The following is a 14,023-nucleotide window of genomic DNA, read 5'->3' as shown; positions in this document are numbered from 1 at the left end:
TATGCTGTTAAATGAGAAATTTGTTAAATGAGTGTTGCCCCATTTTACGACTTTTCTTGCCACATTTGTTAAATGAATCACTGCAGTTATTTAGTTAACAGGTTATTAAGTGACACTGGTTTCCCCTTTGACTTTGCTTGTCAGAAGGTCACCAAAAATGACTCCGGGACACTGCAACCGTCATAAATATGAGTCAATTGCCAAGTATCTGAATTATATTCACGTGACCATGGGGATGCTGCAATGGTCATAAGTGTGAAAAATGGTCATGCCACTTTTTTCAGTGCTGTTGTAATTTTGAATGGTCACTAAACAAACTGTTGTAAGTTGAGGACTAATGCTACTTCCTGCTCTGAACTCTGCATCTAATGACTGTGTTGGTGAGCCTTCCTGGCATGCGGAAGCAGCAGCACCAGTTTTATAATCTCTTATTTCCAAAGAAGATATGGCTTCCTACAATTGAATCCCAAAAGGTGGTCGGAGTATCAATAATGGCCATTCTTTGGAGTCAGAAAGACAAAGGTGAGACTTGACCATCTGCTGTGAAGTTGGGGCAATTCCTCAATACCATATTAATTAAAATGTGAGGTATGACTCTTCCAGGATGGAGGGCCATCACAGAATGCCTTTTTCTCAAATCATTTTGAAGTAGGTTTACTAGTAAAGTGCAATAGTAAACTGAATGTAAAAGCAACACAATGTTTCAGAGTGCTGTGTGAAGCCTGAGTATTCTTTCTGCCTTTTTAATGCTTGCCTTTCAAAAGAAGAATAACCATGTCTGGAGGACATCATGAGCCTTCAATGCAAAGTTTTGAACATCTGACCTGTCACTCATTTTGCAGCTTACTTTGCAAAGAGAATTACAATGCAGAGAAGGGATGATAGCTTATAGTTAGGAAGTTATTATAAGATCTTATTATAACTAATATAATATTACAATTAATGAATTATATGCATTTAGGAGCAGTAAGCTACAAGGGCAAGAAGCTGGATTGTGACTACTACCTCGGTGTGTTTCTACTGGGAAAGAGAGAGAGTTAATCAAATAATTTATGCCTGACAATTTATAAGTCACAGCATTTTAAGAGCAGGTACAAGAGTCTGGAACCGAGGAATAGCCTCCATACTAAAACAAGCTGGTGAGGACACCATGCACTGAAATAATGTGACTGCAAAGCAGTTAACTTGTCTCTAATTTTGTCTTTTGAGATAAGTTGAATTAGTTTGAATGATCTCTTAGTGATGATGGTGTATAATGCCAGCACTGATATTTTTTCTACTAGATCAGAGAGATCAGCATTGGAGCGGTATTAGAATTATGGCCACATAATTTTCAACTGGTCCTGAATTTCTGTGTTGAGAATAAGGCAACAAGAATTAAGATTATCCTGTATATTGGTTATGTCCTTCTGTTGTTGTTGTTCGTTTGGACTCAATGATATCTCTAAGATGGGGCTCAGAGCTCAAAACTGATCCATGATCTTTTGGTCAATGGAAACTGGGATTATTATGGGACAACCACTATACCAGAGGCTCCCTTTTTTTCCCAAACCTCCCCCATAAAGAACGCTTTTCCTTGGTTCCTAAAAGAAGTTGTTGTTCCAAACTTTACATTTATAAATGGAGAAAATATGGAATGAATCAGGTCTTCGACACTTAGCTTAATTGCTTTCTTAAGAGGCTTGTTCCCAGATAGAAGCCTAAAATCAGGACAATCTGTTCTTTGCTGTTTAGTGAAAGCCCGAGAATGGGAACAAATGTTAAAGATACAACCTGGCCCTGATGCTATTCCCCCTGATCTGCTAAAATCCAACCCTGAATGGTGGATTCCTCTTTTGGCAAGACTCTTTACATATATTAATTCCTCTGGCAGAGTACCTTCCTCCTGGAGCTTAGCAATTATTGTGCCAGTTTTTAAACGAGGAAATAGAAACAACCCAGCTGACTATCGCCCCATAAGCCTGCTCTCCATTATTGGGAAATTGTATGCCAAATACCTCCATCGCAGACTCCTCACTTGGGTTGAGGAATCCAATATCATTGGTGCTGAACAAATTGGGTTTAAAGCGGGCTGTGCCACACTAGATCACTGCTTTGCCCTAGCGCACCTGGTCGACAAATATACCACTATACCAGGTGGCAAACTCTTCACTGCTTTCATCGACCTAAAGTCAGCATTTGACTCAGTCCCTAGAGGTTTGTTGTGGTCAAAACTGCTTAAAAGTTCTATTGACAGACGTTTGCTGTTCTTAATTAGGTCCTTGTACAATCGGACCTCCAGCCAGGTCAGGTGTGGTCTGCAGGGAGAACTTTCCAATCCTATCCCGATTAAGAATGGAGTAAGGCAGGGATGTGTTCTGTCTCCTCTTCTATTTAATATATTTTTATCTGACCTGGCTGGTTACATCGGACATATCGAGTCCCACGCCCTGAAGCTGACAACTACAAAGATCCCGCTTCTTCTTTACGCTGACGATGCGGTTCTCCTTTCATTGTCAAGGCCAGGACTGAAAAGATTACTTTCTGCATTTGGGTCTTACTGTGCTGAAAACTATTTGGCTATTAACTATGATAAATCAAAAGTACTAGTGTTTACTAAAGCCCGGAAATTGTATAACTGGGATATCAGTGGCAATGCTGTTAAGCAGGTTTTCCATTTTAAGTATCTAGGTATTCAATTTCAGAACACCGGTGCCTGGACTAGACATCAAACCCAGGTGCTGAACTCGGCCTCCTGTAGTCACCAGTAGATTTTAAGATTCTTTTATACCCAGGGTGGCCAGTTCATTCCTTCTGCCCTACGTATTTACAAAGCCAAAACGCTGGCCCAAACTCTTTACGGCATTCCTATTTTGATACGGGGCTACAAGGATTGCACTGAAAGAACCCAGGCTGCTTTCCTTAGAAAACTTCTGGATCTTCCCCCTTGTGTTGGTTTTGCCCCGATATACCTGGAACTAGGCATTCGATCGGTGGAATGTATGGCCTGGATAAACACCTTTAAATGGTGGTTTCGGGTGCTCTTTCTGGCAGTTCCTGGCAGCTACCTCTCCCTGGTGTTCACGGACTCCCATATTTCTCGCTGGGAGAAAGAGCTGCTGAAGAAACTTCATCTGCTAGGTTTCACGGAGGATGCTTTGGGAAACTACGACCTCAAGGATGCCCAATTTAGGATAGTCCAACAGCTTGTGGACATTGATTTACAATATCTACGAACCAGAGCCAATAAAACTTGCTCCCCCCTGACTCTCAACCAAGTTAATAACTATGGATTGAGGATGGCTTCCTATTTTTATACCCTAACCATTCCCAAGTATAGAAGAGCTTTTTCCCTAGCTCGCTTCAATGTCTTGCCCTCAGCACTTCTGGATGATCGTTACAAGAGGCTCCCGATTAATAAGCGGCTGTGCCCTTGTGACAGAGCCGAGGTTGAGACAGTGGAGCATGTCCTTCTATTTTGCCCTATGTATAGCGCGGACAGATCTAGGTTACTGTCTCTTCCTGAAATCGTCCCTTCTGGTCCTGATGGCCGTGATTTGTTTGTGCATTGCCTTGGGGATGTCTCCTCGTACATCACCTCTCAGGTTTCCAGGTTTTTCTTGAGAGCTGTGACCATTAGAGGAGAGAGCTGTAACCTCCCTTAGTTGGGCTTTTGGTGACTGGCTGCTGTGTCTCTTTTGTACTGTTCGTGTTTTGGTCTGTGACTGTAAATAAATTATTATTATTATTATTATTATTATTATTATTATTATTATTATTATTATTATCCCTTCACAATCCTCCATATGCACAGGAAGTGACAGATCTGATGGAGGTTGTCTACTGCTGCAAGGCATATACTTATGAAATGGTGCCATCAGTGTCAAGCACTTCTGCTGCAGGCATCAATAGCCAGAACTTTTTAGAAGTCACACTAGGGCAGGTAAAAATGAGGAAATAGGAGGAGACACAAATAGTTTTTGGTGGTAATGTTTCTTAAGTTCCTAGAATATTTCAAGAAATCAGTGCATGATATGAATTCTTATTTATAGGAAGCATGATAAAGGAGTACTAGAAGTACTAGAGTCTGAAGACCATTCTCAGATGACAAAACTACAGATGTTTCTGAAGATGCCACAGTTTCTAGGCAAAGAACAATTAGTGCAATTTTTTTTGAGGACCTAAGATCGGAAGGCTGTAAGAACAGTTGCTAAGAACAACATACTGGGAGAAGTTCTTAAAAACTAGAAGTACCAATCTAGCAGTGGTAAAAATGCGGGTAGAAAAAACCAGTAGTTGGCAATGTTCCCTCTAAGGTGCGCGGCTGCGCGGCCGCGCACATGGCAAGAAAACACAGCGCAGCAGTTTGCAACTGCCGTGCAGTGATTTCTATTGCCACAGGCTCCGGAAGCTGGGGAGGTCCTTTGCAGGCAGCTAGGACTGGCCGCCCGCAAAGGACCTCCCTGGACTTGTTTTGATGAGCACGGGGCAACTGACGGTAGTTATGAAGCCCCAAAGCCCCCGCCGCCACCGGAATAACTGCTGCCACCTACTCCTCCTCTAACAGCACTGCTGGATTTGCTGCCCGGCGCTGCGGCTGAGGTGAAGCCGGCAATGCTCCAGCCGGCATCCCCGCGCGTGGCAGCAGCGCCTCCCCCTCCACTTGGAGCACCTGAGCTGAGCCCCACGTCACCCCTGCCCCCTCCTCCTCCGCCATGCTGTTGAGGAGCCATGAGAATGCGGGACCCAGTAGGAAGGTGGGGGGGGAGCAGGGGAAAAAAAGGCCTCATGGCTTCTCAAAAGCACGGCGGAGAGGAGGGGGCAGGGGTAACGCGGGGCCCAGCTCAGGTGCTCCGAGCGGAGAGGGAGGCGCCGCTGCCACGGGGGGGGAGCGCCAGTGGGAGCTTTGCCGGCTTCACCTCAGCCGCAGTGCCGGGCAGCAAATGTGGTGGTGCTGTTGGAGGAGGAGGAGGTGGCAGCAGTTATTCTGGTGGTGGCGGGGGCTCGTCGGCATCTTCAGCTGCAGCCCTGCCCACGATGAAGAAACCAAAGATAGAGCAGATCCATGCAGATGACGTCCTGCAACATGACTGGAGGAGGAATTCTGGGAATTGAAGTCCACAAGTCTTAAAGCTGTCAGGTTTGAAGACCCCTGCGTTTTTTTCCCCTAAAGGGTTAGGGGTGCAAGGATCTTGTAACTTCACAGCTTTAAGACTTGCATGCTTCAATGCCAGTGTTCCTGAGCCAACATGACTGGAGGAGGAATTCTGGGAGTTGAAGTCCACAAATCGTAAAGCTGTCAAGTTTGAACACCCCTGGGGTTTTTTTTTCTAAAGGTTTAGGGGTGCAAGCGTCTTGTAACTTGACAGCTTTAAGACTTGCGTGTTTCAAATGCCAGAGTTTCTGAGCCAACATTTTGGTTGCTAAGCAGGAGCGTTGTTAAGTGATACTGATATTATATAACACTTGTAATTAAGCGGGTACCTTGAAGAAACATAACTTTGAGTTTCAAATAATACTGATTTCGTTGTTGTCTTAGGTGACATCTGTGAAAAAAATTCAGGTGCTCAGGCATGAAAATGTGCCGCTCAAACACTATACTTTTCTGCTCACATTGAAAAAAAATTAGAGGGAACATTGGTAGTCGGTTTGATGAATTTTTGAAAACAAAGGCAGTTCCTGATATGACTCAAAGAATGTCAGTCAGAAAGAATATATTTTGAGCAATTTGAGCGCTTGCAAAATGAGACGTGTAGCCCACAATCTATTGTGTAAGTTAATTTCTGAATTACTTTCTTCACTCAACTTTTTGGGAATAGAATTTTCCTTGAAATGAGAAATGCAGATGATGAAGACAAATGCTGGGGGGAAAAAGAAACCCAGGAATTTGTCTTCAGCTAAACAAATGAATATGGAGAAGGATCCGATTTTGTTGCTTTTTCTGTAGTAATGTAAAAGAAACTATGAGAAAAGGTGAAAAATCATACTCAGGAACATGCACATTGGAGAGAGCACTTCCTGTTTAAAAAAAATACCTAAGTTCAAAAAGTTTCCATTGATGACTCTAAAAATGTGCATACTTGATATGTATGATGCATAGAGATTCGAAAAAGACATTTCAGTTGTCACAAGGACATCTCAAAACAGTAAATTTTAGCTATAGTTTAGAACAGTGTTTCTCAAACTTGGCGACTTTAAGTCCTGTGGACTTCAACTCCCAGAATCCCCCAGCCAGCATAGCTGGCTGGGGAATTCTGGGAGTTGAAGTCCACAGGACTTAAAGTCGCCAAGTTTGAGAAACACTGGTTTAGAACTAAGCTCCAGATAATAAAATATTGTAATTATGGGAGAGAATGAGGAATCATGAGAACTGAAACTGTAACTCATTTTTACAATATTAAAGTATGATTTAAATTCAGATGGGAATCCTCCAAATTTGATTATTTTCTCCTACTGTTCACATAATGCTCTTTTTAATAAATGAGGATGTATGATTCAGAAGTCATGCTATTTTTATGAAGCAAATCAAAAATGTTCGATTTAAGAGATTAGTTTAATTCTCATTATCTAGTATTGCAATTGCTTGTTGAAGTCATATACTTACGAACTAAAGAAATTAGAAAAGCTATCCAACTACTGAATTAGTTTCTCCTGGAGAAAATATTAAACTAAGTAGGCATTTCTCTCTGAAGTTACTTAAGATATATTGTACAAGATCCACTGAAATCAACCATTACAATAGAAAAAATTGGTATGACTTCATATGTTCATATGAAAAAACAAAAACAAAAAGAATGTTATGCCTAATATCTATACCTGAAAATACAATGGGACTAATTTCAAGTCAAAATGCACAAAATCTAATGTGCTACCTTTTCAACAGCAATAGCTCTCATTATTAATTCTACCTTTATCAGAATATTGAAAAACCATTAGTGTGTATAAGAAGAATAGAAACAATCAACCCTTTTTCTATTACTGTATGAATTCACGCTTGGAAAATGAACATATGAAGTACCCTCAAAGCAGCCTATAAAATACAATTTGCAAAGAACTAAGATTGTTTCACAAACAAATCACATTAGCCGGCTCTTAGAGATGTGAGAATTCAGTAATATGAGAGGACAATGGATACTTTACCTAGGTCAGTAAGAGAGACATTTGAATGAATTTGCTAGGAACTGTGCAAAATGAAGAGAGGAAAATGCACATGCATGAACACACAAATTGGAAGAGAGCAAGGAGGAATTTCCAAAATAGTTGAGGTGTCTTTCAAAATACCATAGACTTTGCTTGGTTTTCTATAATAAACATACATTAAAAGTTTGAGTCACTTTCTGTTACCCGGAAGCTACTGAAGTAAGAATATTTTAATTAAAGTCTTACAGAAAAAAATTGCTAGCTGGGCACACAAAACAAGTCAATAAGTGTAACTTAAAAGAAAAACTGGAACCGTTTCAGTTTCTCAGCTTCTGGCCAAAATTAGTTTTGGGGATAGCTAGTTATGCGGCTGGTAGGGGACAGGAAGGCCTGGAGGAACGTTGTCCAAGGGGTCGCGATGGGTTGAACACGACTTTGCAACTAACAATAACAACAGGTTATGTACTGTATGCAATAACAGTCTTTACCTTTTGTTTTTTTATCTACGGTAACATGTTTCTTTGTTTCCGCTGTTAGCAAGAGTTCATAAGGATGTTCGTCTTCTTCTTCGTCAGCTGTGCTCCCTCTACTTTTTCTCTTGGTGACCAAACCCTAACCAGACACAGGCATAAATTAATAATAATTCCATCTCTTGTTATTAATTAATTTTAAAAAATGGTTGTATTGTGAAAAGAGCACTTTTTCTCAAAAGGAAAATTTTCTAGCAAATAAGAAATGAAGCACAATTTAAGTAGCACATATTTACATATCAACTGAAAATTCTCCACTTTATAGAGTAATATTAGATACCTAGAGAGTATCCATACATATCAATCGAAAATACTCTAAAGGACTGCCAGATGCAAACCAGGCCATGGCATAAAACCCTGTCCAGAGCCTGCTGATATGGCAGTTAAAACTAACAACAAATATTTTTTTTTATAAATGTCACATTACCCTCTAGATCAGTGTTTCTCAACCTTGGTGACTTTAAGTCCTGTGGACTTCAACTCCCAGAATCCCCCAGCTGGTTGGGGGATTCTGGGAGTTGAAGTCCACAGGACTTAAAAGTCACCAAGGTTGAGAAACACTGATCTAGATAAATTAATGACATTCTCTCCACATCAATAACATCAAGGAGGACACATAAGGATGTTTACCATTGAGGATGCATCATGTTTTTTATCTTCATGTTCCTCTTCTTCATCAGGGGGAGGTTTTGCAGGAGGTGGTGGACGCTCTCTCTACAATTTTGAAAAGATACTCATCAATGCCTCATTTAAAATTCATTTTTGATGCGACCGTAATGCATTTACTGCAGCAAAGCAAATAAAGTGATTTCATCAAAATGATGAAACACGTGATATGGCCCCAGGATACAAACTGTGCCTTATCTTCTTACATGCAACATTATAATAAAATACAAAAGTGGACAGCCTGCAATACATACATTTTGTCACTTATCTTCCCTTGGACTTTGTGGACCACACAGATGTCCTAACTATTTGGTATGCAACTTCTCTAACAAAATTGGCATAATCATTCAATAAATATTTCACAGACTTGGTAGGCAGTGCTTGATAGAGCAACCATAAAAGCTTTAGAAAAAATATTTCAAGGCCGTAATGTATCTATACCTACAAAATTCAGAATTGTACAAGCAACGGTATTCCCTGTGATACTCTACACAGAAGAAAAAAGTTGTACATTGAAGAAGCAGGATAGGAAGAGAATTGATGCATTTGAATTTTGATGTTGAGTAGCCTCCTGAGATTACCATTGACAGCCAAAAAGAATCAAACCAATCAACCCTATGTTCTCACTTGACGGAAATGGTCAGACTCAAATTATGCTACTTTGGATACATTATGTGAAGATGGGGCTCTCTAAATAAGGTTCTAATGCTGGGAAAGACAAGAAGAAAATGACCCGGAGCAAGGTAAATGTAGTGAGTTACAGTGAAGAAGAGTCCACCATTGAAAGACGAAGTTAGTTTGTCAAATAGAAAAATCTATGTGGTTGCTAAGATTTGACAGACTTGATGGCACATTATCAATTAATCAGTAAACCAATCAATATTGTTAATATTGATGTCAGAAGACACTTTAAAAGCTGCTTTTATATGCACATATTACATACATAAAAACATCTTATATTTGTCTTCAAACCTGTTTCATTAACTGTTTCAATCTTCAAATATACTGCCAACCACTGATAACTTCAAAATAAATCTGCATATATTTTGGGCTGCATGTACAAATTCATGTTTTTGTATATTTATAATAAACTGCAACCATCCTTATTTTAATGTGCAATAAATACTCCATAGTATGCCCAAATCCAATACAGGCGAAACTCAAAAAAATAGAATATTGTGCAAAAGTTCATTTATTTCAGTAATGCAACTTAAAAGGTGAAACTAATATATGAGATAGACTCATTACACGCAAAGCAAGACAGTTCAAGCCGTGATTTGTCATAATTGTGATGATTATGGTTTACAGCTCATGAAAACTCCAAATCCATAATCTCAGAAAATTAGAATGTGAAAAAATGCAATATTCTAGGCTCAAAGTGTCCCACTCTAATCAGCTAATTGAGCCATAACACCTGCAAAGGGTCCCTGAGCCTTTAAATGGTCTCTCAGTCTGGTTCAGTAGGATTCACAATCATGGGAAAGACTGCTGACCTGACAGTTGTGCAGAAAACCATCATTGACACCCTCCATAAGGAGGGAAAGCCTCAAAAGGTAATTGCAAAAGAAATTGGATGTTCCCAAAGTGCTGTATCAGAAGCGTCTTACCTGGGCTAAAGAAAAACAGACCTGGTCTGTTGCTCAGTGGTACAAAGTCTTCTTTTTTGATGAGAGCAACTTTTACATCTCATTTGGAAACCAAGGACCCAGAGTATAAAGGAAGAATGGAGAGGCACACACTGCAAGATGCTTGAAGTCCAGTGTGATGTTTCCACAGTCTGTGTTGATTTGGAGAGGCATGTCATCTGCTGGTGTTGGTCCACTGTCCTTCATTAAGTCCAGGGTCAATGCAGCCGTCTACCAGGAGATTTTGGAGCACTTCATGCTTCCTTCCGCAGACGAGCTTTATAGGGATGCTGACTTCATTTTCCAGCAGGACTTGGCACCTGCCTACACTGCCAAAAGCACCAAAACCTGGTTCAATGACTGTGGGATTACTGTGCTTGATTGGCCAGCAAACTCGCCTGACCTGAACCTCATAGAGAATCTATGGGGCATTGCCAAGAGAAAGATGAGAGACATGAGACCGAACAATGCAGAAGAACTGAAGGCCACTATTGAAGCATCTTGGTCTTCCATAACACCTCAGCAGTGCCACAGGCTGATAGCTTCCATGCCACGCCGCATTGAGGCAGTAATTGCTGCAAAAGGGGCCCAAACCAAGTACTGAGTACATATGCATGCTTATACTTTTCAGAGGTCCGATATTGTTCTATGTACAATCCTTGTTTTAGTGATTGCATGTAATATTCTAATTTTCTGAGATTGTAGATTTGGGGTTTTCATGAGCTGTAATCCATAATCATCACAATTATGACAAATCACGGCTTGAACTATCTTGCTTTGCATGTAATGAGTCTATCTCATATATTAGTTTCACCTTTTAAATTGCATTACTGAAATAAATGAACTTTTGCACAATATTCTAATTTTTCGAGTTTCACCTGTACTGTTCTTAACAACTCTGGTAGGTTATTTAAATAAAGCTGGCTGCTTTCAGAGAAACTAACTTAAGCTTTTCTAATTAGCCTATAAAGCCTCCAAACTCCCCCTGCTGGATTAAATCCATAAATTCCATGACAAACTGATTTGCTGGCCAATTAATATAGTAAAACGGTGCAAACAAATCTAATATTCAGGATTATTACGGTAGAGTGGTTTTTAATCCAAAGAAAACTGGGTGAAAAATTGTTCAAAGGAAAGTCACATTCTAGGTTTTTTTCCCCTTGCTCCTGAATGGTTAAACTGAGCTACATTCCCTAGCAAAATATATAGTGGGTAGAAATGAACCCAAATTCAGATAGCCATTACATTGTGAACTTGGAATAATTCTTGCAAGAATTTCATAACAGGACAAATGGGCTCCAGGTAGTCAGTAACCAAAGCCCTTAACAATTATTTACTATCACTTCCAAACTGTACAGCTGGGCTATTAACTTATTGCAAGTTTGGAGGCCTGCTTTCATATCACAGCCTATTTTCCATAAAAAGAAAAAGGTAACACACATCAGGCTACATACAGGTCTCACTGCTGTCACTTTAATACCAGTCAGCTCCGCTTCTCTGTTCACTGAATCTCTATCTGAGGATCTTCCACTGGCTAGGCTGTCCAAAGAATGACAGGAGGTTGCATTGTATAGTACTTCATATGGACACTCCTCTGGCTTGCCATCAACATCTGTTATCAGGTCTGTCACAGCTTTCTCCACATTCCCTAAAGAAAGCAAACATGTCAAATCAGAAACAGTTCTATGGCGACAATTATTCCTTTCCACAATGCCAGAGGCATAAAAGGTGGATTTCATTACTTCCATAGCTTTCTAATTCATACATTACCTTTGCATATGGACTGGGAACTGGAGTCATAATATACTTTGTTCAGATCTGCAGTTATTTTGACAAGGGAGTGGAGGGAGAACTAGTACTTGACCCCTACAGATCACCAATGAAATACACTGGATTTTAAAAAAAATCTTCTTTCACGTTATTTTTTAATATCTGTTTGCAGTTCTGGAAAGAGATGGTGTAGGAATATTGTGGAAGCCATTCCAGAATGTTCTTTATAATGCAAATCAGCTTAGGTGGAAACGGTACCATATGAGTCATCTAAATAGTGAGAGTATATCTGAACTGAAATGACAAGTTTTTTAAGGAACTAGTTGTAGATAAGAACTGAGCTATGGGAAGAAGAGAACATTTGTTGTATTTTAAGAAAAGGTGATAATTGTTATATAGAAATCATTTCTTTATATATTCTTTTAAAAACTATATTCTTATTTTTTCTGCCTTTTCTATATGTCTATTTTCTCCCCCACACAATGTTTTAGTTTATATTAGTTTTTCATTGTTGCAGCTGCAATTTTTAATAACATTACTATTAAATGAATAATTTAATACATTTCATATTTTACCTTGAGGTATCCGAACTGAAGTTTCAACAGAAGCAGTTAAAGGCGATGATGACTTCTCTTCTGCTGTTGCAAGATTCTTTCTTGTTGTACAGTCTGAACAAATAAAATGAGTAAAGGAACAACAGAAATTAGGTGCCATGTAAGATATTTGCTACCTGAAGTCTTAAAAAACAAAATACAGTAATCTACTTTTCATATATTTGGATATATTCTGCATATTTACTATGGGTGAATACAAAGTTGTCATTTTGCTAATATAGGTAGTCCTTGCTAGCTTTTTGGCTAGAATGATAGCAAACACAATCTTTTCTGAAACTCGGAAAGGCTGGCCTTTATACCCTTCAGAAACTTCATATTTGCCAGCTTTCTAGTCAGGAATGCAATGTTTCTGAAGGGTAGAAAGGCTAACACACTGAAACTATTCTGAAGGTGTAGCCATACACTTAGGAAACAGGATGTTTCTGAAGGTTAGAAGGAGCGTCTTCATAGCCTTCAGAACAATCACGGGAAAAGCACCAGCCTCTTCCTACCCTTCAAAAATGTCATGTTTACTAGCTTTCTAGCCTAGCAAACATAATGTTTCTAAGGTTACAAAGACTCTTTCCAGTTTTTATAGCCTTCAGAAACAACATGCTCACCAGCTGTCTGACTGAGACTCGCATTGGCTTGGCACACCTGACAATAGCTTCACAAAAACACAAAGGTAAGTGGCCCTGTGTATGGTGGGGTGGGAGAAGTAGGCAGGGAGCAGGCTGAGGCTTCCAGGTTTGCGACAGATTTATGTGCGCTACTGAACCAAATGAGCCACTGGGTTGAGGGAGAGGTAGGTGAGTGGGGGAAGGGGTCCTCAGCTGCCCTCAGTCATAAGGGTAGTCACGCTGCTAAGTGCTCAAATTTTGCTCACAGGATCACGGGACACTGCAACAGCTGTAACTTCTGTCAGGGGATTTTTTCCATTCAGCAGAAATTTATAATTTCAAATGATCACCTCTTGCTGAGGACTACCTTTTTTTTAATGGATCATGACTCTAATCTTCACAGATTTCCATTTTGCTTTAGTTCACTCCATTCAGGAAGGCCTTTGTAAAGTAAATGGACAGTGGAAGGGAAGGAAATATGGGGGGAAAACCCTTGCTTCTGCTAACCTCTTTTTGACATGCTGACACTGGATTTATGTAATATTAAATCTGTCCTTTGTACTCTCTCCAAGTGTAAAGACTTCTTCTTTTTCTCATGTTGGTGAAGGCCACTTCCACAACAGTGTTAAATGGCCAAGAGGGAAGATACTTCTCTGTGTGATTCCCAGTTTTGTATCTCAGTCCCGATGCATTTGCACTGCTCTTTCACTAGTCCATCATTAAAAATGACCCTATTTAAAAACCCATCTATTAAGGATGCATTAATCTGCAAACAATTTATGGCTGGAAAATGGTTCTATTTTACTTTTCTTCCTCTGCCTACTTAATGCTATTGTACATCTTGCAATGTAGATGACTTTCAAAGTGTCTGACCTGGAGGTTATAAATCTCAAAAATAAACAAGGGATGCATTACATCCATAACTAATTCCAAACGGGATGAAAATACAATGCTGAGGAGACAATTATCAAATTGAGTAAGAACCAAGAAACTATCAACTTAATACCAAATTTTCAGGAAGTACAAAAACAAGGGAAAACATCTTTTTTTGCTCAATTTAGTTTTCTTTGTATCCACGTTGTAGTTAATTGAGCAATGTA

The 14,023-nt window shown here is 39.7% G+C and overlaps 1 protein-coding gene across 10 annotated transcripts in view; it reads right to left on the bottom strand.

The window, feature by feature from the left end:
* Positions 1–14,023, bottom strand: part of ANKS1A (ankyrin repeat and sterile alpha motif domain containing 1A) — a 139,632-nt gene that overhangs the window by 67,876 nt on the left and 57,733 nt on the right. For all 10 annotated transcript variants that reach the window (XM_081948532.1, XM_081948536.1, XM_081948539.1 and 7 more), the window contains 4 exons: positions 12,286–12,378; positions 11,395–11,588; positions 8,280–8,363; positions 7,608–7,731 (listed from right to left, as the gene is read on the bottom strand). In XM_081948532.1, the coding sequence (XP_081804658.1) occupies positions 7,608–7,731; positions 8,280–8,363; positions 11,395–11,588; positions 12,286–12,378 (495 nt within the window). The remainder of the gene's footprint in view (positions 1–7,607; positions 7,732–8,279; positions 8,364–11,394; positions 11,589–12,285; positions 12,379–14,023) is intronic.

Source organism: Natrix helvetica, assembly GCF_964273705.1.
Source record: "Natrix helvetica genome assembly, chromosome: 3".
NCBI classification, from domain to species: domain Eukaryota; kingdom Metazoa; phylum Chordata; class Lepidosauria; order Squamata; family Natricidae; genus Natrix; species Natrix helvetica.
The sequence above is the reverse complement of the archived record's forward strand: the minus strand, read 5'-3'. Positions and strand labels throughout refer to the sequence as shown.